This window comes from Lontra canadensis, unplaced genomic scaffold (assembly GCF_010015895.1).
Source record: "Lontra canadensis isolate GAN:19392208 unplaced genomic scaffold, GSC_riverotter_1.0 scaffold7, whole genome shotgun sequence".
Lineage (NCBI taxonomy): Eukaryota > Metazoa > Chordata > Mammalia > Carnivora > Mustelidae > Lontra > Lontra canadensis.
Genome location: NW_022631001.1, coordinates 5,295,973 through 5,322,528, shown reverse-complemented (window position 1 = coordinate 5,322,528; position 26,556 = coordinate 5,295,973). Strand labels below are relative to the sequence as shown.

General features: G+C 44.6%; 1 protein-coding gene across 1 annotated transcript in view; it reads right to left on the bottom strand.

Annotated features, from left to right (window-relative positions):
- The window catches only part of MAML2 (mastermind like transcriptional coactivator 2), a 343,731-nt gene that overhangs the window by 105,172 nt on the left and 212,003 nt on the right, over positions 1–26,556 (bottom strand). Inside the window, exon 2 of the mRNA XM_032852742.1 lies at positions 3,791–5,224. Coding sequence (XP_032708633.1) covers positions 3,791–5,224 — 1,434 coding nt within the window. The remainder of the gene's footprint in view (positions 1–3,790; positions 5,225–26,556) is intronic.

Here is a 26,556-nt window from a genome sequence, read left to right as displayed (position 1 = left end):
ATCAGGAAGGGACAATTTGATTCAATATACAAAGTTAGGACAAAGCCGTAAATGGGTCACCATGTCCAGCCTGTATAGAAGGGGTCTTCAGCCTGAAATGCTGCTGCCACTTACATCACTTTTAAAGGGCTTTCTTGAAAAGATGAAAATTGTCTTGGCATCATGTGTCATAGGCTCTGGAAACGGTTTAATATTATCTAAGACACTGGAAGATGTTTGTTGATTTGGCCATCAGCACCCACTGGTGTGCTTGGGTTCTGGAAGCTTTGATGGGGACAAAGAGGACATGAGTGTGGTGTATAGCTGTATATATGAAAAACGGAGCCAGAAACAGGACCTAGGATGGCAGGAAGGCTCCCAAAGAAGGTCTGACAGGATATAGAGATATATTTCCTGTTATAAATCGCTTATTTTGGATAGCGTCCATAATGTTCACCGTCAAGAAGGTCAGCCGTCACACAGATATTTTTCGATTCTTTAACAACTCTGAAGGTGAGAGATTTAAGACTTTCTTTATCCCCAAAGCATTTCATCTACCCTGTAGATTACATAAATATGCCTCATATTACAGGAAATATTCTTTTTGAGAATTTCACAACGGTCTATAAGTGGTCATTCATTTCCCAACATATCCTACCTGTGAGCTGTATAGTCAGTGGCTAAAAGCACAACCTTCAAAACAGACCATCAGAATCCTGGCTCTGCCACTTCTTATCTGTGCAACTTTGGAAAAGTTACTTAATCTCTCTGTGCCTCAGCTGTTTCCCCTGTAAGATGAGAACAATGGTATTTCCTCCATATGGGTGAAATGAGATACCATAAGGAAGAGAGACAGAAGTCATGTCATTTACAGGGTAAATAATGAACACTACTTCTTATTAATATCTAATTATATATTATTTCCATTTTTATGATCAGAAGACTGGGTTTACTTAGCGAGGGCATATCACTACTCATTCACTATACTGCTGGACAATACAAGAATGAAGGATAGTTTTCTTTTATTTCTCTGAAACTCTTTATGTTAGAATTTGAGACTTCTAGTTTCTATATCATTGATGTCTGCTCTAATCTTGATTATTTCCCTTCTTGTGTGTGGGGTTGTTGATTTTTTGTTCTTGATTTGTTGTTGATTCTCTAGTTCTTTACAGAGTAAATGCAAGTTGGTGCAGCCACTTTGGAAAACAGTGTGGAGATTCCTTAAGAAATTAAAAATAGAGCTACCCTATGACCCTGCAATTGCACTACTGGGTATTTACCCCAAAGATACAGATGTACTGAAAAGAAGGGTCACCTGTACCCCAACATTCCTAGCAGCAATGGCCACAGTCACCAAACTGTGGAAAAGAACCAAGATGCCCTTCAACAGACTAATGGATAAAAAAGATATAGTCCATATATGCAATGGAATATTATGCCTCCATCAAAAAAGATGAATACCCAAGTTTTGTATCTACATGGACGGGACTGGAGGAGATTATGCTGAGTGAAATAAATTAAGCAGAGAGAGTCAATTATCACATGGTTTCACTTACTTGTGGAGCATAAGGAATAACACGGAGGACATTGGGAGATAGAGAGGAGAAGTGATTTGGGGGAAACTGGAGGGGGGAGACAAACCATGAGAGACTGTGGACTCTGAGAAATAAACTGAGGGTTTTGGAGGGGAGGAGGGTGAGGGTTGGGTGAGCCTCATGGTGGAAATTATGGAGGGCATGTATTACATGGAGCACTGGGTGTAGTGCATAAACAATGAATTTTGGAACACTGAAAAAAAAAACAATTAAATTTTTAAAAATAAAACAGATATGTGATATTAACAGCAAAAAAAAAAAAGAATTTGAGACTTATTCCAATGCATCGCCTACATAAGAGTAATACTTGTTAAAAATATTCTGATATCATACATGGCTCTTTCCATGATAATCATAATAACTGTCAACTTTGTTCTAAACTCTGGGTGTGAAACAATTTCATTTTTAAGAAATTTATTTATTTATTGTAGAGAGAGGGGGGAGAGAGAGCGTGAGTGCACATGTTGAGGGGGAAGGCACAGGCGCAGGGAGCGAGAATCTCAAGCAGTTTCTCTGATGAGCACAGAGCCTGACACGGGTCCCAATTCCACAACCCTGAGATCATGACCTGAGCTAAAATCAAGAGTCCAATGCTTAACCACCTGAGCCACCCAAGTGCTCCTTAATTTTATTCTAAAAAAAAACAAAAACAAAAACCATCCTAGGATATATTATTATCACCCCCATTTACAGGTGAGAAAACACATGCTTCGTGAGGTCCAGTGACTTACTTGAGGTCCCACAGCTAGTGAATGTCAGAGTAAAAATTTGAACCTAGATTCATCCAAACCAAAATGGCTACCCATGCCATTAGGAATGAGTTCCACAGTAGCATTTGTTTATTAACAATCCCCAAATTACCTGTTAAAAGGAACTTTGTAAAATATGCACATGACTCTATTTGAGTCCATTCTTCATCAACTACAATTAAAAAAAAAATACACTTTTTTTTTTTTTTTTTTAAACCCCACACTACTTAAATGGGTAAGAGCGCAAAACTTTGCTTGGTGCGGAGCTCCTGAATGCTGGTTGAGAGCCGTTTTTCTCCTGGCACACATCTAGGGAAAAGGTTAGCTTGGCCACGGTCTGTGGTGCTTGTGGCATTCTTTTCTGGGCAGTAGCCGTGAAAACTACTCTAGGAATGTGATTGAAATTAGGCTCAGTGCCGTCATAATATCCTGACATATTGTTTTGACGTGTAATGTGTTGTCTCTGTGCTTGGCCACTAACGGAGACCCGTCAAATTACATGTACAAAGCAACATTCAGACTTTCTTCCTTCCAGGAAGAGTTTCCGCCCTCGAATTCCTTGGGGGATCTGAGTTTCCTCGAGGGATCGGAGTTTCCTCGCTAGCATGTGCTCTCATGGCACAAAGCTATCTCTTCGTACTACTCATGTATAGGGCAGAATAAAACTTCGGCTTTATATTAATCACAGGATATAAGGTAACCACAGATATTTTTTTCTGTTTGTAGTGATGACGATATCATCCTTCAACACTTAATGCAGGCATTACTTTCTCCCAAAGACTTCCCTGATAGCCCCTTGCAGGGTAAGACACCGAACCTCTGTGATCTCATGTGATTAGCCTTTCCACTTAGCATTCAAATGAGAGTTTTAAAGCCTGTTTCTCTCCTCTCCTGACTGTGCCTGAAAACAGGGGCCATGTCTTATCTAATGCACCAGCGTGGAGTCCTGGCAGGATCTATTACGACGCGTTGGGCATTCAGATATTTCAGTTGGTTGGTGTGAATGTAGACGGGTCATTACTCTTAATATCATGTCAGGACTTATGTCAGTTTTCAGCATAATCACAACATCTGGCACATGGTAGGTACTCAGGACTCGCATGTCGACTTAATGACTGACTGAGTTACTGACTGCAGGAATAGACATCAGGTGTATCCAGATCCTACTGCCAACTGGACATGTCACTAAAGGTCATGAATTATAATGCAACATTCTTAATAAACAAGAGCCTTTGACTGCTGCAGATCCCAACGAGAGGAATGATCTACAAGGAAATACTAGCTCTTGCCTCCAGATGCCCGGTGAGAGCGGGGCTTCCTAAGGCCTTCATGGGCATCCGACAGGACCACTACTGCCTTTGTGTTCTTGATTCCTCCCCAACACAAATGTTGCAACCACAAGCATAAGGACCAGGCTAAGCGGTCTCCGGGTCCTCTGCGTTTGGGGTAGCAAAATTACGGTCTTACCGGTCGGTGCTGTTGGGAGACTTGAAACCCCAGGCCTGTGATGGGCTGGTTCTGCATTTTCTGAAGCAGGATCTTTTGCTGGAGTGGCAAGGGGGACCTTAGCAAGGGCTGGCTGGACAGGGCCTGGGTGGGCTGGGACGGCTGCTGCGGCGGCTGAGTTGAAATGGAGCTCTGGGGCTGCTGCGGCTGTTGAGGCTGCTGCTGGGTGTAGTGTAGGAGAGAAGGCTTATTCTGGGAAGGCAAAACCGAAGGCATCTGCTGGCTTGCTTGATCTGAGTTAAAATGGAACAAAGGCTTAGTGTTGCCATGACGGGGTTCCATGGCCGTGTGCGGGGTGTTCATGAAACTCCGACTGAGATCCTGAGGCTTCTGCTGCATGAGCACGTCCAGGTGCCCTCCCTGGGCAGATGGGCTGGCCTTGTACATGTAGTTGGACATCCCCTTCGGCTGGCTGCCACTGCCCGCCACCCCGGCCATGGGAGAGCCCTGCGGGCTGAATGGTTGCTGGCCGAAAGAAGGGCTGGGGATTTTCTCCTGCCCAAATGGACCTGGCGACGGTCCAGCTGAAGAGGGCAAGGCCGACCAGGCGGTGGGCTGGTGTTGTTGCATCCGGGCATGCTGCTGGCGGTTGGCTGCGATCTGTTTGAGCTGCTGGGCATGCGACACTTCCTGCCAGCTCGGCAGGGCCCGGCTTGCCCCGGAGGCCGTCTGCGACTGAGCCTGGCTCTGTGGCACAGAAGGGACGGGGGAGGAAGTGGAGAGGGCGGAGTTGGCCATGGAGAAGGCGGGGCCGGCAGATGGGGGCCTCAGCTGAGGAGAGCCTGAGGGGCCCTGGGTTAGACCTGGAGAGTATTCGCTCTTGATCACTGTCTTCTCCACGGGCAAGGAGGGCCTGGGAGTGCTCCTCTGGCTCTGCTGACCCAAGTCAATGTTAAATGGGTCGTCCTGCTTGATGGTGGCGTTGATCATGTTTTCCAGCTCAAGGTCACTCATGGGAGGCACTGAAATGTTTGTCAGTTCATTGAACAGCTCCTGCAGCTCTGGGTCCATCAGCTGCTCTACAGGGTCCTCTCCGTACCTATTGGAAAACATAGCCTCCTGGGTCAGCTGGCCATCCATGTGCTTACTGCAAGACAGAGTCTCCCCAGGTTCCTTCTTCACTTCCTTTAAGCCCATGTTAAAGATACCGTTTCCGGGAGGATGGGGTGGCAGAGTGTTAGTCTTCCGTAGGGATGCTTGGCTCATGGGCAAGGTCCCTGACATAATTGGATTTTGTCCATTGTTTACTTGGAGGCCCCCTTGTCCGGCAGAGAGGTTCTCCCCGACGCGGATTCTCTTGATATCAAGGAATGAGTTGTCCACAAAGCCATTGGGCCTCTTGCTGTTGGCAGGAGACAGGTTACCCACCTGTTTTCTTTTCAAGGAACCCTGGAGCTGAAAACACAGGGAGGATAAGAAAGAAAAATATGAGATATTATCCAGATACCCTTTTAGTCAAAAGAGACATGCTATTTCAATGTTTTGTTTTAATTTTTCCCATTTACACACAGGATGAATTCAGAAAGAAAAAGGTACCAATGAAACACAGTCTGGAACGGAATGGAGCTCACCCAACAGAATAGACTGTTCCTGGAGGAGCAGGTCAGTGAGTGATTAGAGATCCCACCGGTTCCCATGATCAGAACATAGGTCAGTGGATGGAAAATACTTCACATGCCACCACAAGTCATTGATAATAGCTACAATGTGTCACCGAATGTGGTTTTCTGGAGCAGGCCGAAACACTCCACACGCATGCACCCACGGCCCCACACAGTGACAGACGACTGGAATGAGCTCCATTTTGACGAAGATGGGAAATGCCAGACAGTCTAAAGGTAGGACACAGGTTCCAGTTTCTCTTTTTCAAGGATTCATCTGTGAAACCCTTCATCACTATTATCCTCTAAGTAAGTAATCAGAAGAGTTATATCCAAGGAGAGAGTGTATCTGTTATTCTACTCTTTTTCTTCCTGTAATTCCTCACCTTTGCATCCACACCCACGCTGAAACATTGTGTGGGTGCACGAACACTGTGAAGTTATCCTTTATCTAATGAGACCCTCTAAGCACAGATTTTCCTGGGGATTCATTTCTTATGATGCCTGTCTCGAAAACTTAAAACCAAAACCAAGGTGCAGAGAACCAGTACTGCGCATTGTTAAGAAGTCAGCCTCAGCAGCCTGCTACGCTGCACTTAGATTCCTGTTCTATCGCTGAGTGCTGCGTGACTTTGCCACTCTATGTATCCAAGCCTCAATTTCCTTACCTGCAAAATGGGGGTGATAGCACTGATTCATAGGAAGAAATGAGACAATGCACGTAGAAGTTCAGCACAGTGCTTACGATCATCAGAACTCAATAAATTCTAGTTTATATTAAAAAAATGGCTTACCACATTCTCAAAGAGGAGAGCCTCTCCAAACCACAAGAGTCACAACCAAATGTTCAAGCACTTCATTCACTAACTCAGTGATTAGACTGTGTGACGTGCACTTTAGATATTATAGGGAAAGAAACTGAGGACCATATAGTCATATTGATAAATGAATGAGAAACAAAACATTCACCATTGATCTTGAGATCCTTGTTGGTTTGCATCTAAAGTGAGAGACAGTATCTATCCAAGTGTGGCTTTCCCAGTACAGCTGACCCACTTAAATTATTTAATGTTTGCTCAGGATAATTGTAAAATACCTGAGGCAAGATACTTCCCAGATACAAAATGCTACCACTTTCCTTTTTCTCCCTTTTCATTTACTACCACTTCCCACCCTCCTGATGATTTCTAGGTAACCTAAATAGTAAATGAAATTAACATAACTGAGCATCTATTATATGCCAAGTATTTTAAATATGGTTGCTTTATTTTTCTTAGTCTTTACAATAACCTGAATCAATATGTATTATTTGATAGCTATTATTTTATAGATAAGGAGACCAAGGCTCAGAGAGGCTAAGTAACTTGTCCAGTGTCACACAGCTAGTCAGCGGCAGACCTGGGCTTTAACTCAAGGTCTGTGTAATTCTGCAGCCTGAGGCATCTCCACTAGAGTATGCTACAATTGGCTTGTTTAGGGCTAGGGTCTCCCCTGTGTGAAGGGGCCAAGGGCAGTGAGCAGACAGACATCCCGAATTTTTGGTGAAGTGAGAGGAGTCTGGGAATGGCTAGGATGCAGTTACAGGGTCAAATGTGAACAGTATGTTTCTTGTCATGTAGTTCTTCAATCCCTATTTCAAGAATCTCTTATCTAGGGGTGCTCAGTTGGTTAAGTAGTTGCTTTCGGCTCAGGTCATGATCCCTGGGTCCTGGGATCCAGCCCCTCATCAGGCTCCTTTTTCAGAGGAGAGCCTGCTTCTCCTTCTCCCTCCGCCTGCTGCTCTGCCTACTTGTGCTCTCTCAAATAAATATATAAAATCTTAAAAAAAAAAAAAAAAAGAATCCCTTATTCCTTTACCTGTGGTTTTGCTCACTCACAAGTGGTATATAGTTAGGGTGGATGTCCCATGCTCTTCTAACCTGTTTTTACCTGTTCCCATTGCTGACTGGTAATCAGAGAAAGGAACCTGACCTAGACTGGGCCAATCAGTTCCTGCCAGAGGAATTCTGGAAGTGGAGAAAGTGAGATCAGGCTTTCTTTGGATGACTGCATCATCATTTACAAAACTTGTGAGCTGTTGTTCCAATAGCCAACCAAAGCCTCAGAGGAAGTGAGTCTGTAGAAAGAGAGAAGACTAACAGAGAGAAGAGAGACACAAGTATTGGCAAAATTTCAGGGCTGGGTTTTAATTCCAGATCAGCCTGTCTCTTGTCTTGTTTTCCTTGATACATTGTGGAGTCTTTAGAATAAATGTCCTTTATTGCTTGAGCTAGCATGAGTTGGGCTTCTGTTATTTTCAACCAAGAGGCCTAACAAAGTCCCATGAAATGTCACATTGGGTGATGCATGATCTGCAACAAGGCATAGGTATACTTTGCCCCTGGGTGTGAAGCTCCCCATTCTGCCATCACTGCTGTCTCCGCACATTTGCTGACTGCTGAGCTCGCTATGCACTGACATAGACAACAACATCACAGAACACTGTCAGCCATCACCACACTCAGCAGAAACTCAAAACGCCCCCCAGCCGTCCTTGGGGGTCAGAAAGAACAAAGACCACAGGGGCTCAGCCATGTTACCTTAAGAGTGGCCACAGTTTTTATTCCAGTGTAAGTTATGTTTTGGAAGTCTTTTCACAACCAGTAAAGAACAAACAAAGGAATACATTCTTTTTTCAGGTTTGGGTGCTTGCCTTTGATCTACTTTCCACTGCTTGGAAAGAACCTGTTCTGCCAGATTCTCCCATTGCTCAGGCCACTCCCTGGGCAGTGCCTTGCAGAGTCTGGGAAGGAGCACTGGCAGTTTCTCTAAGCCACCAGGACTGGAGGGGCTGTAACAGAATTAGTGGTGGCGGCAACAACAACAACAACAACAACAACAACAATAATAATAGCAGTCATTTGTTGAGGGTCTGCATGCTAGGCAAGGCATCCTGATAAGGTCTCTGTGTGGATAGTCTTATTTAAGCCTCACAATAACAAAGAATTCTCCCCACACCTCCATGAGGCTGATGTTAATTCTACCCAGCCGCCTCCCCTCCCCAGTTTACAAAACAGAGAATAAAGGCTTGGAGACTGAGACTTCAAGGTCATGCAAATAATAAGCAGTAAAGCCAGGGGCATCCAATTCCTGGTTTTGGCTTAGGTCATGATCTCAGGGTCCTGGGATCAAGCCCTGCATTGGCAGGAAGTCTGCTTTAGATTCTCTCTCTCCCTCTCCCACCTGCCCCCCCACTTGTGTATTCTCTCCCTCTCTCTCTAAAAAGAAAAAAAAAAGCAATAAAGCCAGAAATTCAACAAAGCATTTGAACTACAGAGCCTGTGCTGTGTGGTAAACGGTATCCTTTATAAAGTGTTATCTCTTAGAACATTTTCCTGCCCATACCTAGAAAATAACAGGCACAGAGGGAGTAAGACTTGTTTCTTAGGTATATGTGTGGGATTACCACCAGCATAGTTGGAGGGAGGGGTGACTTCAGATGGGGGGCAGAAGTCCTCCTTCAGTGACGTCGGCTAAAGGGGATTCCATTGGGACTCCATCAGGCACGACACTTTAGCAAGAGAATTCTAGGGACAGTCTGTGTCTAGCCTCATAGAACTTTCTAATCAAAGTTATGTCATCAAGAGCCATCAGATGCACAGACACATTAGACATCAAGCTAACTGGCCAAGACAATAAAAGATTCTCCAAGTTTAACCTTGACTTTGAAGTGTATCCTTTGCTGGACTAGTTTCTCCATCGTATATGGCTGTGAATTATGGTAGAGAATCTCTAAAGGTTCTGTAACAAAAGGCAAATATTCTAGAAGGAGTAGAGGAGGAACACAGTCTGTCACTAATATCTCAGTGAGAAATGGTTCATCAGAGAATTCGTCATTTTATAAGCCACGAATAGTCCCAGGAAATGAGACTCAGTCAGAGGAGGGAAGACCTAGGTTTAAATTGAAGACGAGGGGCAGGACAAGGGAAATGAGCAGCTCCACACTTGGACCTTTCCAGTGGCTGGGAAGCCGGGCTGCGGGAAGCTAGAAGTGTATAGCCTGAGTGCCAGATGGTCCAGCAACTTCCGGAAAGCAGTTAATAGTATTCAAACAGGACAGAAAAGAATTTCCACAAATAAATCTCTCACCCACCGCTGACTTACCCATTACGCACTGTTAGGTACATTACCTAGGGCCCACAGGAGACTTAGGGGCCCACAGAAATGTTTGAATTTCTTTTAGAACAGGAGAAATGGAACTTTTGAGTTGAAGAAATGTTTCCATACAGAACAGTAATATATTAATCTTTATGTCAGCATGTTCATAGAATATAATTCTTCATTTTTTAGTTTTTTTAAAGATTTTATTTGTCAGAAAAAGAGTGTGAGTGAGCATGAGCGGGGGGAGGGGCAGGCAGAGGCAGAGGGAGAAGCAAGCTCCCTGATGAGCAGGGAGCCCGATGCGGAACTTGATCCCAGGACCGTGAGATCAAGACCTGAGCCGAAGGTAGATGCTTGACCCACTGAACCACCCAGATGTCCCAAATACAGTTATTTAAATTGTGAAGGAAGAAGGGGCCCCCTCAGAAGAGCACCTGAGGCTCCCCCTAAGGCTGTCACCTAATAACCATTGCATACGGAAGCTTAAGAGAGGTACTCTAAGAGTTGTGTGGAGCCTCACATGGCTCTCTGAACCTGTATTCCCATCCTCATTGCATAAGTGATCATGGCTCCTAACAGGAAGTTACATAGTGAATGATACAGAGACAGGATGCCCCTCCCCCTCCCTGGTCTGACTGGCCCCAGAGTCCTTGTTCTCCATCACTAGGCACATTGCTTGCTTTCCCTTCAGCCTTCAGCTCACCAAAGACTGACCCTGTTCTGGACACGGTGGACACAGAGACCCAAGACCTAAGGATCCCAGAACAAAGACGTATCGCACACACAGGGCAGAGGTAAGGGCGTTCGGGACACGTGGGGACGGATGGCAGGGAGAGGCTGGTGACATCACTGGTTAGAGGTAGACGGTGAAAGCTCGGGACATCACCCTCAAGGCTCCAACAGGAGAAAGGGAAGAGACCAAGGGTCACTTGGTCAGTCAGAAAGATTTAGGAACCATGCAGAGAGAGTTCTGAACCCAGACCCAACCAAATCATCCCTGGCCTTAGGGAGCTATGCAGATGATGAAGTCGGTGGCAGGACGTAAAGTCTTCAAACGAGCCCCACGTTACTATTTACACTTTTCCCAACACCTACATGGGTTAGGAAGCAGTTTTTCTTGCGTACAATAAATCTGCCCCCAGACTTCTATGTTTAATTTGTGAGATTATGTGCACAATATCACCCTTTCACTGGCTATCCAAGGAAAGGGCTTCTTTCAGGAACGATTTCAACACAGCAAGCCTGGTCTGGTTTGCACACCACACAGAAATCACTGTGCTTTGCTGAGGCCCAGCAGACTGTTTCTTTTCACTCTCGTCCTTGTTCGGATTCTCCTACGTGAACACCTCGGTGCTATTTCAGGCCTGTGGTCTCTGCTGGGGGAAGGCTGAGGCCTGCTCAGGGCCCCAGGGCCAGACAGAGTGACCTGCCTGCCCCCGAGGGGGCTGGGAATGGAGGTGCTGGGACAATGTCTATGGCCCGGAAAAACCCAGCACGCGGCGGAGTTGGGCCGGGGTCCCTCAGTAAACTTTCCGGGGCTGGGGTCCCTCAGTAAACTCTCCTTTTGAACAACTGTACTTTGCTCTTCCAAAGTACATAAAAACATTGAAACATAAACTTCCTGGAGGGATTTTAAAATGCCATTATTGCGCAATCCCCTGGTTTCTGTTTCTTGCCCTGTTCCCTATCCCTTTCCACAAAATAAATGCATTCTTTGTCTCCTGGGCTGCCCTAGAAACAGGGAATATGCCACACAAAGGTAACAATTCAGTCCATAGGTCACATCCCCAACCCGCCAAAGTAGATTTCTGCCTTTCTCTTGTGCATAAGCACAAGAACAACATTTCCCACACTGCTGAGGTCCTCCGGGGAATGAGTATCTTGGTCTCATCATCTGTAAGCTTTCCTCAGGCCATTTTACTCATGGCTGATTAGTGAGAGGGTGGGGAGGGACCAACGCTCCAAATAACTTGGGATTCTTGAATTGATTCCTAACATGAAGTCTGGGATCCTGGAAAGGTGGATTCCAGAGCTCAGTGTAGTACCGGAGGTGAGCTGATCTTCCCTCAGTCTCCTGCCCCCAACATACTAGATGGGATTTTCAATCTTTTGCTAAAGGCCCCTGAATGCCCCCCCTTCTTATTGGGCCCTTGCAGAGTTCTGAGCTATCTGGTATTGTGAAGTTATTGTTTTCTGCCCCATAATGTTTACGTTTGCCCAGCTAGAGTTTATGCTCTTTGGGGGTGGGTGCCATGCATTATGCTTGACTGGATTTCTCTCAGAACCCACCACGATGCTGGGTATATTGTAGGTGTTCAAACAGTGGTCCGTGGGCAGATCTGAGAATCTGGGAAGCTGGATCCTTCTAACGATCGAGGAGGAAAACACTGGTGTAGCAAGAAGGCTGTAGGAACATTTTCAGTGTCAACTGTCAAGCAATTTAATGGTTCTCCTACAGTTTGGCTTGAGTGCTCAAGTTTTTCTGAACCCTGAAGTCAGAGGAAGGGAAAGTCCCGAGAACCGGGACCCCTTTGTCATCTGTGTGAATGGAAAGTGAAGGGGCACGTGAGGCTTTGTGACAGACTCTGTGCTGAGTCTCTGGAAGGGATTCCGAAGCTGGGGTCCAATGCTTAGCCCCATCTCGACTCCATGCCCTATATGATGAATGCGTGGGAGTGGAAGGACAGTCGGAGCATACGTCTTGTATGCTTTTCAATAACTTCCACTTCTACTTTTTAAAGAAAAAGTAGGAACTTTTTTCTTTTTTTGTAAAAGCTGTCAGGGAAGGCGTGTTAGATCTATTTGGGAAATTGGTTCCATAACTTTGTTCCAAAAGGTCTGAACTCTGAGATATGTGACTATTTGAGTGAAGAAAAGAAAAGAGTTACTTTTCATAAAATCCCCGGTGAAGTGTTATATGGAAGCAAGAATATTGCCAATTAGGGATCTTGATAGAGAAAACAAGTCAACACACTGTCCTTCTAAAGATACTAAATGCCAAATGCCCCATATTTAAAACATCTTTAATGTTTCCCCGTCCTTTTCCCATCTTTCCTGGATGGCTTGTGGAAGAGTAACTAAAGAGCTGGAATTTGCCTCCGAAACCTTCGTCACAAGTGCAGGGGAAGGGTGTTTCACTGTAGTGTTGACAATTCTCAGTGTGGACAATTCCACCAATTCTACTTGGAGACTGGTGCACATTTACCATCAACCTACAAAGCATTTGTGGAGAGAAAAGGGAAGAGAGGCAGACATCTTGTTTTATGGAGGCAAATGGGAGGACATGGGACTTCGAGAGGGCATGGAATTCACCCTGCGATGTACATGCTGTCCTCCTCCAGTTTATTGTATAAGCTCGGACTGGTCACTCACCTCCCTGCTAGTTGGGACACAACCTCATACATGAAGCACCCATATGGGTTCCAAGCTCAGAGCAGCACTCCATTACTGGGAGCTCCCTTTTAGTAGGAGAGGTAGAATTTGAACCCAAGCCTGTGTGATACTTCCTTCCTACTGCCATCTTGTTACTTGTCAGGTGTGTGCTAGACAGAAGCAAAATGAAGAGAACGAAAGGGGCTTTTCCTCACCTGTATAACGGCATTTGCTTACTCATTCATTCAACAGGCATTTATTTGGCACCAAGTGTACACTCGGAGAGACCGTCTATGTCACAGAGTTGCTGTGAGGACTGAGGGCTTAAAGCACATAAAGGGCCTGGAAGATTGGTCTTAGAACATGATGCTCAATGGTTGTTAGAACCAATTAAAGAAAATTAAAAAAAAGAGGTTGACCAGTCTGTCTGGAAATAAAGCCAAAAGTGGCCATGCCGTGTGACGGTTGCTCTGTAGGGTGTGCATGGGATTACAGTCACGGAGGGGAGGAAAAGAATCCCTCTCCCTTCCCTTCCCATGAAGTGTCCCCTGATGTGTAAATCAATGTGATATTTTGTGATATTTGGATATTTTGCTAGCGACAGTGTAAACAAAACCTGTTGTTTAACAACAGAGGCATGTTTAAATTAAATCAAAAAGTTCAAAGTAGGATGATTTTCCCACAACGTCTGCAATTTTGATGTCATTCCAGATCTACTCTGTGATAACCAGTGCGATCAGCCTGCTGACAACATCCTTAGTCACCCTGGTGAGTCGCTGCAATGGTCTTAAGACAGGGGCCTGTGGGGACCGTCTTTCAGAGAGCTACTCTCCGGGTTTAGCAGAAAAATGAACAGAATTATTCTTGAAAAGCCTCACAAACCCAACTGCTTTGTGCATGAAATACTTTACCCGTGATTCACTTTTTTGCCCAAAACATATCAAAGGGAATCCAAAGTAAATGCTACGTATAAAATGTTGGCGATTTTCTTGAAATCTTGAAACGTCCTCCTCAGCAGAATGTACAGTGTAGGAAGCATCATTAATGATGTGGCTTCTCGCTCCCCCTTCGCTGGGGGGCCCAGTCTGGAAGCTGTTGTTCGAAGGGGCCTTGCTAGAAGCCCATCTGCTTCGTGAGGCCTTGCCCTCCTCTGTTCCCTCCTGTTCTTCCTCCTGGCTTTTAGGATTTTAGCACTCGGTCTGATTGTTTTTTTGCAATTGTTTCAGCCCTGTGAGTTTTTTCATTATGACATCATGCCAAGATGATGTGGAAGATAGCTTATTGTCGCTCATCCACCCCCCCCAGCCCAGGCCAGCACCAACCCAGGGAAGGACTCACAGACTGGCTGGTGATCTGACTTACTGGGCACTCACTGGTCTGGGAACATGAGATGAGTCCATTTATGGGGCATCTATGATTCTCTGCCATTGCCCTGGACCATGCCTCCTTTATACAGCCCAGGGCTGATTTCTTGGCAACTCTGTCCCACTGTGGAGCTGAGAGATACTGAAGAGGTAGGGAGAGCACGGGTGCTTTAAGAGATGGCTTTTCTTTTCTTATGCTGGTGGGATTTGGACTCATAGCAAAACGCTGGTCAATTTGAGTATCAGGGTAACCGAGATGGCAGAGAGAGTGCCTCATACCACTCCAGGGTTGTCTATTAATTATTTTGGAGTCTGAACACGACTACTAAAGAACTCTCACCTTTTGGTAAAATAACCTAAAACACAGACACCCCTAATTCCAAAGCCGTGTGTCCCCTTCCTCTTCAGTGGCTTCTCTGACTTCAACAGGTATTAAAGGTCCCTATCCTCCCTGGCCTCTTTCTCCCGGGTCCGAGTCTTCATTCTTCTTCAGGCTCCCACTGCTCCGAACACAGCAGGCTCCCCAGTAGCTTTCAAGGACATTCTGAGAATCTGACTCTGCATGTTGCATCTCCCCACCCCAAACTGTTCTCCACGTAGCAACAAAAGGGATCTCCTTTTCACACCCCAGCTTTGACTACATTACTTATTGTTATTATTTTTTACATTTCTAAAACACAAAGGGTGCTTTTAGCTTCAGGTCTTTGCATATATTGTTTCGTCTTACTGGAATATGGTACCTTGATGGACTTGGCCCCCTCTATCAGACTTGGCTTCTTCTTTTCCCCTGCATCTTACCTTACTGTGACCCTGGCTGTGATTTTCCCTGGCCACCCAGCTGAACTGCATTCTCACTGCTGCTTTCCACACCAACCTCTTGATTGCTTCAGTCCTAATTACAGTTTCCAAATATTTTTAGGAATTGGCTTCCGATTTTTAAGTCCTTCTTCCATGTTATAAAATCAGCCCTAGAGAGGGAGGCCTGAGCTGTGTGTTGTGTTTCTGATCACTGTAATTCATCCTTAGTGTAACCCAAACAAATATGTCAGAAATACTGTTAAACAACGGCAAACATCTAGAAGGAAACACTTCAAGATACTGAAGTACCTTCTGCTGGTGGGATGATGGAGGTTTTTCCCCCCATTTTATTCATATGTCTGTTGCTCTCTAATTTTTTTTTACATAAAACCTATATTGCCTAGATAATTGAGATTGAAGTGTGTCTGTCCTTGCTTACGAGAATCTGACCTCCATTCCCTGGTTGAGGGTTTCTGATCCTAGGACACTCCATTTCCTCCAGCTTCAGCAGATTGGATCAAAGTAGGTATTTGAATCAAACTGAACCAACTCACTGTTTTTCCAGTAAGTGGATATTGAAACAACACCCTCTTAGCAGTCTCCGTGCACTTGCAATGAGAGATACACGTGGCTGCCAGTACTGGAGTCATTCTCAGCCATGGACAGCCAGAGACAGGGAAATCAATTCCACAGAGATGCAAAGTCCGGAGGAGAACCAGCGTTGGGAGACAGAGACAGAGAAAGTTTCCTGAAGAGTTCCAGTTCCTGGTTCCAGTACTCTGGGAGACTCAATTATACTTCCTGTAATCGAGACACCCCGTACCTTCGAAGAAATCTCCTCCTACCTTTCCTCTTCTTCCCCTCCTTTCTTTCCTTCCTTCCTCCCAACTCTTTCTTTCTCTCTCCCTCCTTCCCTCCCACTTCCCTCCCTCCTTTCCTTCCTTCCTCCTTTTCTTTCTTTCTCTCTTTCTCCTTTTTCTTTCTTTCTTTCTCCTTCCCTCCCTTCCTTCCTCTCTCTCTTCCTTCCTCTCTCTCTTTCTTTCTTTTCTCTTTGCTTGGGATACTTTACAACAGCTTCTGTTACTTGGAAGGAATACTTCTCAACTAAAACAAAGACGTAAGAAAGCCAGTCATTACATTCAACCTAAGTTTTCATAAGGTAAAATGTGCAGTTTTCTTGCTTGATTAAAATAGAAAAGCTGAGTAGAAGCTAAATGCACACACTTCTTTTGGTTTCTCTTTCAACTTTCCACGTGTGGTCACTCACCCAGCTCCTCCACGGCCTTGCTGAAAGAGGAGCCCCATGACTGGGGAGCAAGGCCGCTATTCTGTGACAGCAGTGTGCTAAGAGGATTGCCACCATCTGCCACACCTCTACCCTGCACACCCAGGGGAGGTCCTGAGATCACATCGCCCCCTGGTTCTCCCCTCAAAGCATCAAAACATCCTGAAATGAAAAACTTCCTTCTGAATCATGTCTGGACACCCTGGGCCAACAATATGCAAACTCGTTGGGGTGCAGTCACCTGGAGACAGAGGCAGGATGGGCAGACCTTTTAAGAGGTCCCCGCAATTTCGGGGCCATCTTGAACTCCATTACAAAGGAATGTTAAGCAGCATTTAGAGGGAGTTTGGCAAAGTACCTGAAAGCACCAAACAGCTCCTTTGATGTTCTTGGCATTGATGTCATCATTCTTTTGAAACTTTTGAAGAAATATTTTTCTTATAGCAACTGTATCTAGGTTCAATATAGAGTGTTGACGTGTGCTTTCTCTGGTCTAATGTTAGCCCGAGTGACTGTGAACCATCTAGACAGATAGTCTTTTAGAGAGGACCTCAGCTTATGCTTCAGCCTGTGTTTATTTTCACATCAAAGACACATCTAAGGGGAAATTGCTTAACTAGCTCTATGAAACATGAAGAGGTTTACAGAGATATTTGGTTATAATTGAAAAAACCCAAACCAAAACCTATACTCCGGGCAATTTGAGCCTTTCAAGCCCGGAAATGAGAATTTATAATGGCAGATAGAAAAGTTCCTTTGCTCTCCGTGAAGTCCTGAATGCAGGCTTTTTCAGGCAGGAATTAACATCCCACTATTTGCCATACATTTATGGGAAATGATTCTTGATGATTTAAATGACATGCAACGGGGGACAATAAAGCCTTTATATTGTTTGCAGTTTAACTACTCTTTGAAGCAATGTCCTATAGCTATCCAATGCCCTCACTTTGATCTAACTTGCTTAGCCCAGTAATTATATGACTGAGATGAATTCTCCACCTGACAGGTTCCAAGTCTTCATGTGTGGTCATATTCTTTGAAGAGGGGGGAAAAAAAAAAAACACAAACCTACCTATACTGGAAAAGAAAATTTAACCAAGTCAAAATTGTGCATCAAGGGTAATTCTCTGTGTCAAAAAAGAAGGCTGGATAGGAGGCCTCCTCCCACATGATAAGAACCACTGTTTTCCAGGACATGCCTCTGTTCTTCTTGAGATCGTTAACCGAGAATGCGTTACAGTCCCTTTCCGTGAATTCATTTCATGATAAATCAGTATTGATCATCTTAAAAAAGAATGAGAGCAGAATCACTAACCTGGGCCTCAGGGATCCGCTAACTGACCCCTCCTGGAGGGGTCAGAACCGTCCACCCCGCTATGAATGGTCGCAGGACAACCAGCAAGTAAAAGAGCTCATTTTGCTCCATTCTGCAAAGAAAACTGTTCAATGTGTTAAGTCTGCTGAAAATATAAAAGCACAGTCTTGACTCAGGAAGCTCATAATCCTCAGAAATATTGCTGCTGCTCATTGCATTTGCCTTTTAGACACAATACGGGACAGATTCAAACTAAGGACGCTCACCAACGGCAACCGTGGAAATCGGTTTTAATCCAGGACGTCAGCAGCAGTGATCCCCCCAGGACTTTAGCCCCCCACCCGCAAACATACATTTCTTCCCTGTAACTGGCTCACAATGAATATCTTGTATCCACTAGTTAGATTTCAATGATAAAACACTTCCTTGTCCATGACCGGTTCTCTGCATCTGTCATGTCTCCCCATACGCCATTCCAATTTCAAAATTGATTTTTCTCTTCCACTGGTGTATTTTCTTCACTCTCCTCAAGTCTCAACTCATAGCTCACTCCCTCTCCAAGCCTCATTGGGATCCCTGCTCTATTATTTTGAGCCCTGGTAGGCCACTCTATCCATGGTTTGCTTTCCTTATGTATTTAATGCTTTCTGCTTGTAACTGTTATGAAACCTTTACAGTCCCCCCAGCAAGACTGCGAACAATGTTACGTGTCTCCTAATGCCTTCGGAGGCAACACGTTGTTGCGGGCAAGAGTGTGAGCTTCCGTGTCAGAGACTCAGATGTAAGTCCTGGCTCCGTCCTCCATGAGACAGGAGGCTCTGGGTAGTTTACCTCATGCTCCCCACCTCAGTTTCCCTCTCTGCATAATGGAGATAAAAGTTACAGCTCAGCTGTTGAAGTGAGTCTCAAATGAGACCGTGTCTATAAAGCCTGGACTCAAAACAGCAAATAATGGCTTCATAAATACCAGACCTTTTTTTTCCTTTTTTAGTTTTTGGGGTCCTTTCCCAAGATTTAGATGAGAGTTAGGCATACAGCAAGCAAGGAAAGGATCAAACAGCATTCACTGAGTGACTGTGCCATGAGAGGCAATTTCCATACATTATCCCTTAGAATCCCGGCTTCCCTATCTAATAGCAGCCTGACCATTGGCAAGTTACCTAACTTCTGTGCTTTCATTTTTCTCATCTGCCGGACAAATATTACATCTCCACTGATATCATAAAGTGATACACAGATTCAATGAATACATGCAGAGTGCTTAAAACAGTCCCAACACATAGAAAGTGCCCCATAATACCAGCTTTTATTATGATTACGATTAAATTGTTACAACAACCTTGAGAGAAGATATAAAGAGCCTTTATAGACAAGAAAAATGAGACCACAAAGGGTTTCCCAGCTACTAATCGAACCAGATTTTCCTGGCTGTGAAAACCCATGGCTTTTATGAAAGGTACCCTCTGGAGGAAACTCCTATTTCATGCTAGGGGGTTAGTCCAGGGAAGCACTATAGTGACACCCAGGTCCTCAGGGAACCATACATCACAGGTGAGGCTGCCGGGAAGCAGGCCCAGCAAGAGCAGGTAAGAGGTGAGTCTCAGTGAGACGTCCGACATGGCTTCTCTGGTTTGATCACCATGCAGAGAAATACAGTCCAAATTTTGAAGACATTAAAGCATTTTAAGCAAGTAAGTGGCATGATCTGAAATGTATTCTAGAAAAAAACCTCTAACAACCAAATAGTTGTGGGCAGTGTAAGCCAGAAGACTAATGAGGCTGTCTCAGCATCATTAAGAGATGGTGAGAACTGGATGTGGACTAAGGTGGTGGAAGTGGAAATGAATATAATGGGAAAGAACTTAGGAAAAACAGAAATCAAATGAACTTTGTGATTAATTCCACGTGGGAAAGGGGTGAGGGCCAAATACAGATTTCTAGATTCGTGACTGAGCGGATGATGGAATTGTTAGCTGAGAAAAAAGAATGTAGGGGGAGGAACGTGTTTCCTAACGGGATGGTGGGGAAGCAAATGATGGGTCTGAGCTTGAATCTGTTGAATTTGGGATGCTGTAGGGCATGTAAGTGGAGACACCCCCTTACTAGCAAGAGAGTCAGCATTAAAGACTAAGCTCTATAGATGGGGGAGAAATGCACCAAGCATTAGTTGAACGGAGGGGGTTATGGGTGTCCAAATAAAGAGTGAGGAATGAGAAGGGGAGGGATGGGAATGGAATTTGGGGAATATCAAAAGTTAAGGAGAGAGGAATGAAATCATGAAAGGAGCAGATCAAGGGCAGAAGAAGAAAGCTTCAGGGAGGGAGAGAGCAAGCCCATGAATGAGCAGAGGCTACCTGGAACAAAGGCGGAGCTGCATCTCTCACACCCGGCATTTGATAGTGGTTGGAGAAAGACGCTCACATACAGTGTGTTCTGCGGACAGAACGGGAGGTCAGGAAAGGGAAACCAGGTGGGTAGATCATATTCCCTAAATGCTAGAGAGAGAGAGCTTAGGGAGCTTAGGGAGTCATAGGACTGAAGTCTGCCTTGTCATTTTTTGTATCCCTTACAGCAGCGATTATGATACTTTGTATTTTGTAGGTACACAAACATTTTTGAGTGGATGATTCTGTGTCCTGGCCTTATTCTTTCATTTTGTCTCATCCATTTCTTCCATATTTTCTTCTCTTCCCTATTCCAGTAAGGGATGCAGTGAGGCTGTAATTCCTTCCTCAAATACTAGATGGAAGGCCTGGAGTTTGCCTGTTTCTTCTGAAGTGGTGAAATAAATGATGTGTAATAAGAGCTTTGGTGTACATCCAAAGCCAGCCGAGAAGCGAGGGAAGCCAGGCCCTAAGAAACATAGGTGTCAATGAGAAAGCAGAGATGTTGCATTACGGGTGTCCTTCCGGTTGATTTCAAGTCCAAATGAATATGGGTAAGTGGGGAAATCCTATTTGGCGAACAGAAAAACTACCCTAAGAAAGACGGAAAAAAGAGATGGATAGCATTGGGTGGCTTCAAGGGCAATTCCAGTAGCGTGGATTTTCGGGAACTCTAAGGATAGGAAAAGCCTATTTAAAATGTCACCCTGCTTGATCTTGATAAGCAAAGATATTTCAAAGCATCGGGATTGGGTCTAATCACTTGTTAAATTAAGGTCACATATAGGATTGCTTTTGACCGGACGGTTTCATGCTACTGAATAAGAAGGATCTAATGAAGTTTGATCTTTGGATGCCTATCATTATGTATTATCAAGCCTATCATTTTCTCCATCAAAGAAAACATAGAAAATAGGAGGAGGAGGAGGTGAGAACAATCCAACAACCCTTGATCCATCTAAGCGTCAGTGGAGGCCGTTCTCCATTCCCCGTGTTCACCTAGCAAGCGCACATCATTTCATTTCTTGCTTTGCTTCTCATCATATTTTTACACTTTCAATATCATTTAGTAACATTCTTTTCTCCTCCACGGTATGGAGAGTCACAGGTGCCTTTTTCTTTCTCTTTATTACTTTTGGCAGTAGAAAGAGATTTTTCTCTCTCTCCCATTGACCTTCACCTGTCTGTAGCAAATTCACTGCTTTATGACAAGAGCTAACACGGTCATACGCAGGTGCAATTTATCTTTGCACGCAGTTGGTCTGCATGCATGTATCTGTGCGGGTAAGCGTCTCTTCTATTGTTTGACTCCTTTTAACTCCACTTAGATCTCTCTAATCACAGTTTGGAATTCACCTGAATTTCCCTGCTGGGAGAGCTGAAAAAGCTGACATCAAGTTGCAAAGACCACAGCTCTGAAAAGGAAATAGCACATCTTTATTGGTGGGATACATTAAAAGATATGAATGTGAGGTTTTTAAGTAAGAGGCTGCATACGCATAACCTCTAGGTGCTTGACAGTGACATTGTCCCACATGTTGGCCATGTCCTCCATAATTAAAGAAATGCTTTGTAAGAGAATAGAACTGTTTGATTTTCACATTGAAACATTATTCTGGAAATTCAGAGTCCACAGCTCGCTATGCCCAATCCAAAGCATGGAAATCGTTCATACAAATCTTTTCATGAGGTTGAGAGAGGTTTTTGGCATTCTAGTTCCATTCTTCTCTGAGGGAGAAAATTTAATTTCTTATAATTTCTTACATGTCCATTCACAAGGTTAGGTTTTTTTTTTCCTTAAAAAAAGTTGCTATAGCAACAACCACCTATTACGGGGTTCTTCCTTGAGTACTTACAAATGCTGCTTGCTAACAAGCAGATCCCTGTGCCCCATGGAGGTCCAGAGAGAAACATCAGCATATCCAGTAGGAAAAGATTAACCAAATGGTGTAAAGAAACAATTTTCTGAAATGGAAACAAAAGCACGGATGCTTCCATCAGTTGGGGCCCCGCATACATACTATGGTTGTTCCTCTAAAAAACATCAAGCAAATGATTCCCCAGTGACCAGGCTTGGGAGGGCCTTGAAGGGGGCGATGGAGAGGTAAAGGGACTCATCCAGGACTTTCCCAAAGAGAGTCTGAAGCTCTGGTTTCTGATCAGAACTCAGACACCATGTTGCGTGGCATGCAGCATGACCCAAAGCAATGTCCATCTCAAGGGTGTGGCATTGTGCCTGCCGCCCTATGTTCCTGGAGTGCTGGTAGGGTTCTGCCCAAGGAACTGTGTCCATCTCTTCCCCTTTCCTGGGGGCAGCTGGACCAAAAAGCCGAGTCACTGGCTATGCTCTTTGACCTACCTCAAGTGTAAGCGGTAGTATTTGTGCTGACCTCATGGCAGTCTATGAAGTGTACCGGGGTATAGAAGCCATCTGCTGAACCAAAGGGAGACCGTTCTTCCATAGCTCTCTCCCTTCAGTGAGTCTCCTTCCTGGGCAGGAGGGGAGGGGAGGTCCTGCCCCTCGTCCCTAACCTTCACTCTCCACCATCATAATTTCCTTGGCTTGAAGGAATAACCGACAGTACATTCCTGAGGCTAAACTCACCGCTTTCTGTGGAAGAGGACATGCACCTGACCTTGTGAAAAGTGTCATCTGAAAAAGCCAGAACAGGGGAAGCCGAGAGAGAGCGAGAGAGCGAGAGAGCGAGAGAGAGAGAGAGAGAGAGAGTGTGTGTGTGTGTGTGTGTGTGTAAAAGCCACTGGGTCAATTGTGGAGAAGAAATGTCCAGCATTTCCCTCTGATTTCCCTCTGTGGGTTTGTCAGCAAAGGATCTGCCCTCTGCACTGGGGGGCCCACTCTATGTTTGAGTCATGGAAAATCATAGAGCAGGAGGCAAGAATGCAGAAATATGTTTGGCTTCATCTTTTAGGAACAAGCTGAATTCAGTTTGAATTTTGCAAGGGCAAAAACAAGCATAGTGTTTCTAGAAGATAAATGAGAAGGAGGAAGAAAAGGAGGAAAATAGAACACAACAGAAAAGTCCTTAAAAGAAAAAAAAACACTTTGTAGTTTTTTCCTTCTCAGTGACAAGCAAGGGATACTCACATTTAATCATGCTGTTCAGAAGAAAATACATTGTGCCAAAATTTATATAAGGAGAATTTCACTGTTCTGCATTGTTTTATTTCAGACCACTAGTTACTTCAAGTCTGTATTTTCAAATTCTTTCTTCAAGTATCTATGCCCTTAGGCAGACACATTAACTCATTTTATATTGAGAATCTCATTACATCAAGTAAAAATCCTAAGCCTGATAAAATGATTTACCCCCTCAATTTAACTTTTATTTTAGTCTCCTACCAGCTTCCCTGAAGTGGGTTTGCTGCCAAGCTGTAATACTATTTTAGACTGAGTCATCCAGGCACACTGAACAGCTTTTCTTCTGCCTCTAATGTTTCCCCAGCCCCAGCGTTTAAATAAAGAGAATGTGTTCTATGGGTTTGCACTTGAAATGGTTACAGATGATAGAAGAAAAGAAAAAGGGGAAGCTTAAATCCAGGTGTTTGGCCCTGAGGAAACACAGGCTCCCCTTGCTCCCCCTCTCCCTGGCCCCCCTAAAAGGGGGTGTAGTACCACCCTACTGAAGCCTTGGAAGCACTGAAAATATAGGAAAGCAGTTGTATACCTAAGTACACAATGTCTTGTTTACTCTTGGGGAAAATATTTGGAGTCACTGGTAGAAGGTGTAGTTAGAGACACATCCTGGAGAAGCTAAAAATAAGAATAAAAGATGGGGTGAAGTCTTGCTTGGGGACGTTGACATACCATCACCAGAGCAACGGGATCTTGAAAATAATAATAAAAAAAAAAATCCTATCTCCTGAGAGAAATGCGGCCCATTTCTTCATTACCCAGACTTTGTGACTGAGATGCACACCACAGTCCTTGGTGAGGCATCAGTGTAGACATACCAGATTTTAACTTCTTTCAGGTGGAATCACCATTTTACCCTAATCTTCTCAAATCCTGTTCCTTCTTGCCCCTTTCTCCCTCCTCACTCAGAACCTCAGGATCAAATGAATGCACGTAAACCATCCCCAAGTATTTCTGGTTTTGCCAATCCCTTCTCTGTGTTCAGTTTCCGTAGCTTGTGATCTCATATACTCACAGCTTCCTTCATATACTCACACCCTCCTTAGACTCCTATTGATTTCTCTTGTTGGCTGTGTGCATGGAAAAGCCCAAAATATTTTTGGAAATAAAGAAGTACCATCTAAAGTTTTGGAGACACCCCTGCCACGGCAAGGAAATGTGAATATTGAGAAGTTGTCTGTCTCTCTCCTGACTGGACTCCGCGGAGAGCTAGTTCAATGGCAGATTGGATGGCCCTACTTAGGTGTCCTTGTCGGCAGAGGGGTTCAGGCCCATCTGCTGAGCCATCATGGCTAGGATTCAGTATGGCTGGAATGAGGAAGAAGCCAGTAACTCTAATCCTAACAGGGAAAGAAGTAAACAGGAGTGGGTAAGGTGGAAGAAGGAAGAGGTAAACACCCAGCTTAAACACAGAGTGACCAGGATCCCCAGTGAAGCAGAGAAAGGGAATAGTGGAGCATCATCAGAAATCCAGGTTGTCAGAGCCGTGTTTCTGCTGGAAAGCCAGGGGCAGGAGAGGACATTCAGGTTCACATGATGGCATCAACCGTGACTGGGCATTTCACACAGAGAGAAGAGATTGTGAGGCAGGGAAGGGTATGTGCAAATGTTTCATGGTGTGAGGTGAAGTTTACTTTCTTGGTTTTTTTTTGTTGTTGTTGTTGTTTCTTTGTTTTTTACTTCATTCAGCCTCCAAGTAATCTCGGGTCAGAAATTAAATTAATTAAGTTCATTAAATTGGTCAAATATGCCTCATCTATTACCTCCTGAAGGGTCTGGTCAATACAATGGTTCAACAGACATTGAGTACCTATGTGTCAGGCTCTGTCCCACATATGGGAGATCTGGTTGGGAGGGAGCAGATGACATAGTCTCTTCCTTCAAAGACTCACTGGAGTCCAGTGGGAGAGACTGACAATGGGTGAGTTAATTTAAAAAAAAAAAAAAAGGGTAAAAGCAAAAGGGAAGCAGAGCAAGAGGAGTGTGTTACGTCAAACAGGATGGTCAGGGAAGACCGTTCTGAGGCCCTGAGACGTGAGAAGATGCCCAGATAAGAGGAGGGTGCCTCTGACCATTCCAGTACCAGGGTCTCAAGCTGGGTGACAGAGAGAGAGGCAGGAGGGACCAGACATTCAGATCCCCGAGTCTTGGTGTCTATTTGAGCAGCATTTCCGGAAGGCTCTGTAGAAATTGGCTTTGACGAACCCACAGATCTACCCCAGCAAACCATGCAAGGCAGATCCTGGGCCTGAGGGGTCTCCCGAAGGCTGATCAACTTTCTTTCCCACCCTGACAAATCTGAGGCTGGGAAGCCAGGTACCCATTGGGATTCTGATACAGCAACGCAGGCAGCAAAGAGGCACCAGTCTCCCGTAAATAACAGATGCTTCCTCGTCTAGAGGTGGGGCAGTGCCTTTTTGTCTCCCTTTACACTCTTGTGTAAAGACTGAATAATGCACTTCTGCCTGAAATTCTACATGCTTTTTATTCCTAGTCAGATGCTCACTGAGTTATACTGCCCACTGGATGGGTTCATAAAGGGGACTCGAGGAACCACACGTTCACCCTCCAGGTGGAGAGGCCAGAGGTGACAAAGACACTGTTCACAGATTCCAACTCAAGCTGCAGATGGGACAGGTTGTAACACTGAGGATTGAGTCACTTGGCCTTTTGGGATGGCAGGGAGACCCAGACAGAGTCAGCCTGTAGCACAAAGTACCTTTTCTGTGTTCATGTTCTACTCTGGTCTGACATCATGGCAAGTGGGAGGTCCTGCCTTGTGTATGTAATTTAGAGACAGGTTTTGTGCTCAACGGCTACACTTTCTGGTGTTCAGCCACTGGGACATATGGAGCCAAGTTCTCCGAACCTTTGTGGAATTGGGAGGAAAAAGGTAGGAAAATGAAGCAGGTTTCCAGAGTGCTTTTTACCAAATAAGTGATGTCTTCTAGCTTGAATGTGCCCCCTGAGTGGAAAACAGTGCTGATTCATATGTGTGGCAAAGAGAATGAGGATTCCAATTTTCAGTTTTTCAAGGGATCACTAAATAAGGGATATGTTGAGTACTTATTAATACAATGTATTACAGTCGCCGTGTATTACAGTCGTCGTTAGACCGTAAGAAAGATACAGAGAAATAAAACACAGAGCACATTAAAATAACAATAACAGAACCAGGGCCAAGTTGGATTTTCTTTTTAAGGAACAAAGGCAAAGATGTTAGTGAGCAGTTAATAAGTAGTAATTACAAATGGTGAACTGAATTGCTGGTCATCGCTTGAGGTCTCTGAATGAACCGGATTGGCCTAGAAGGT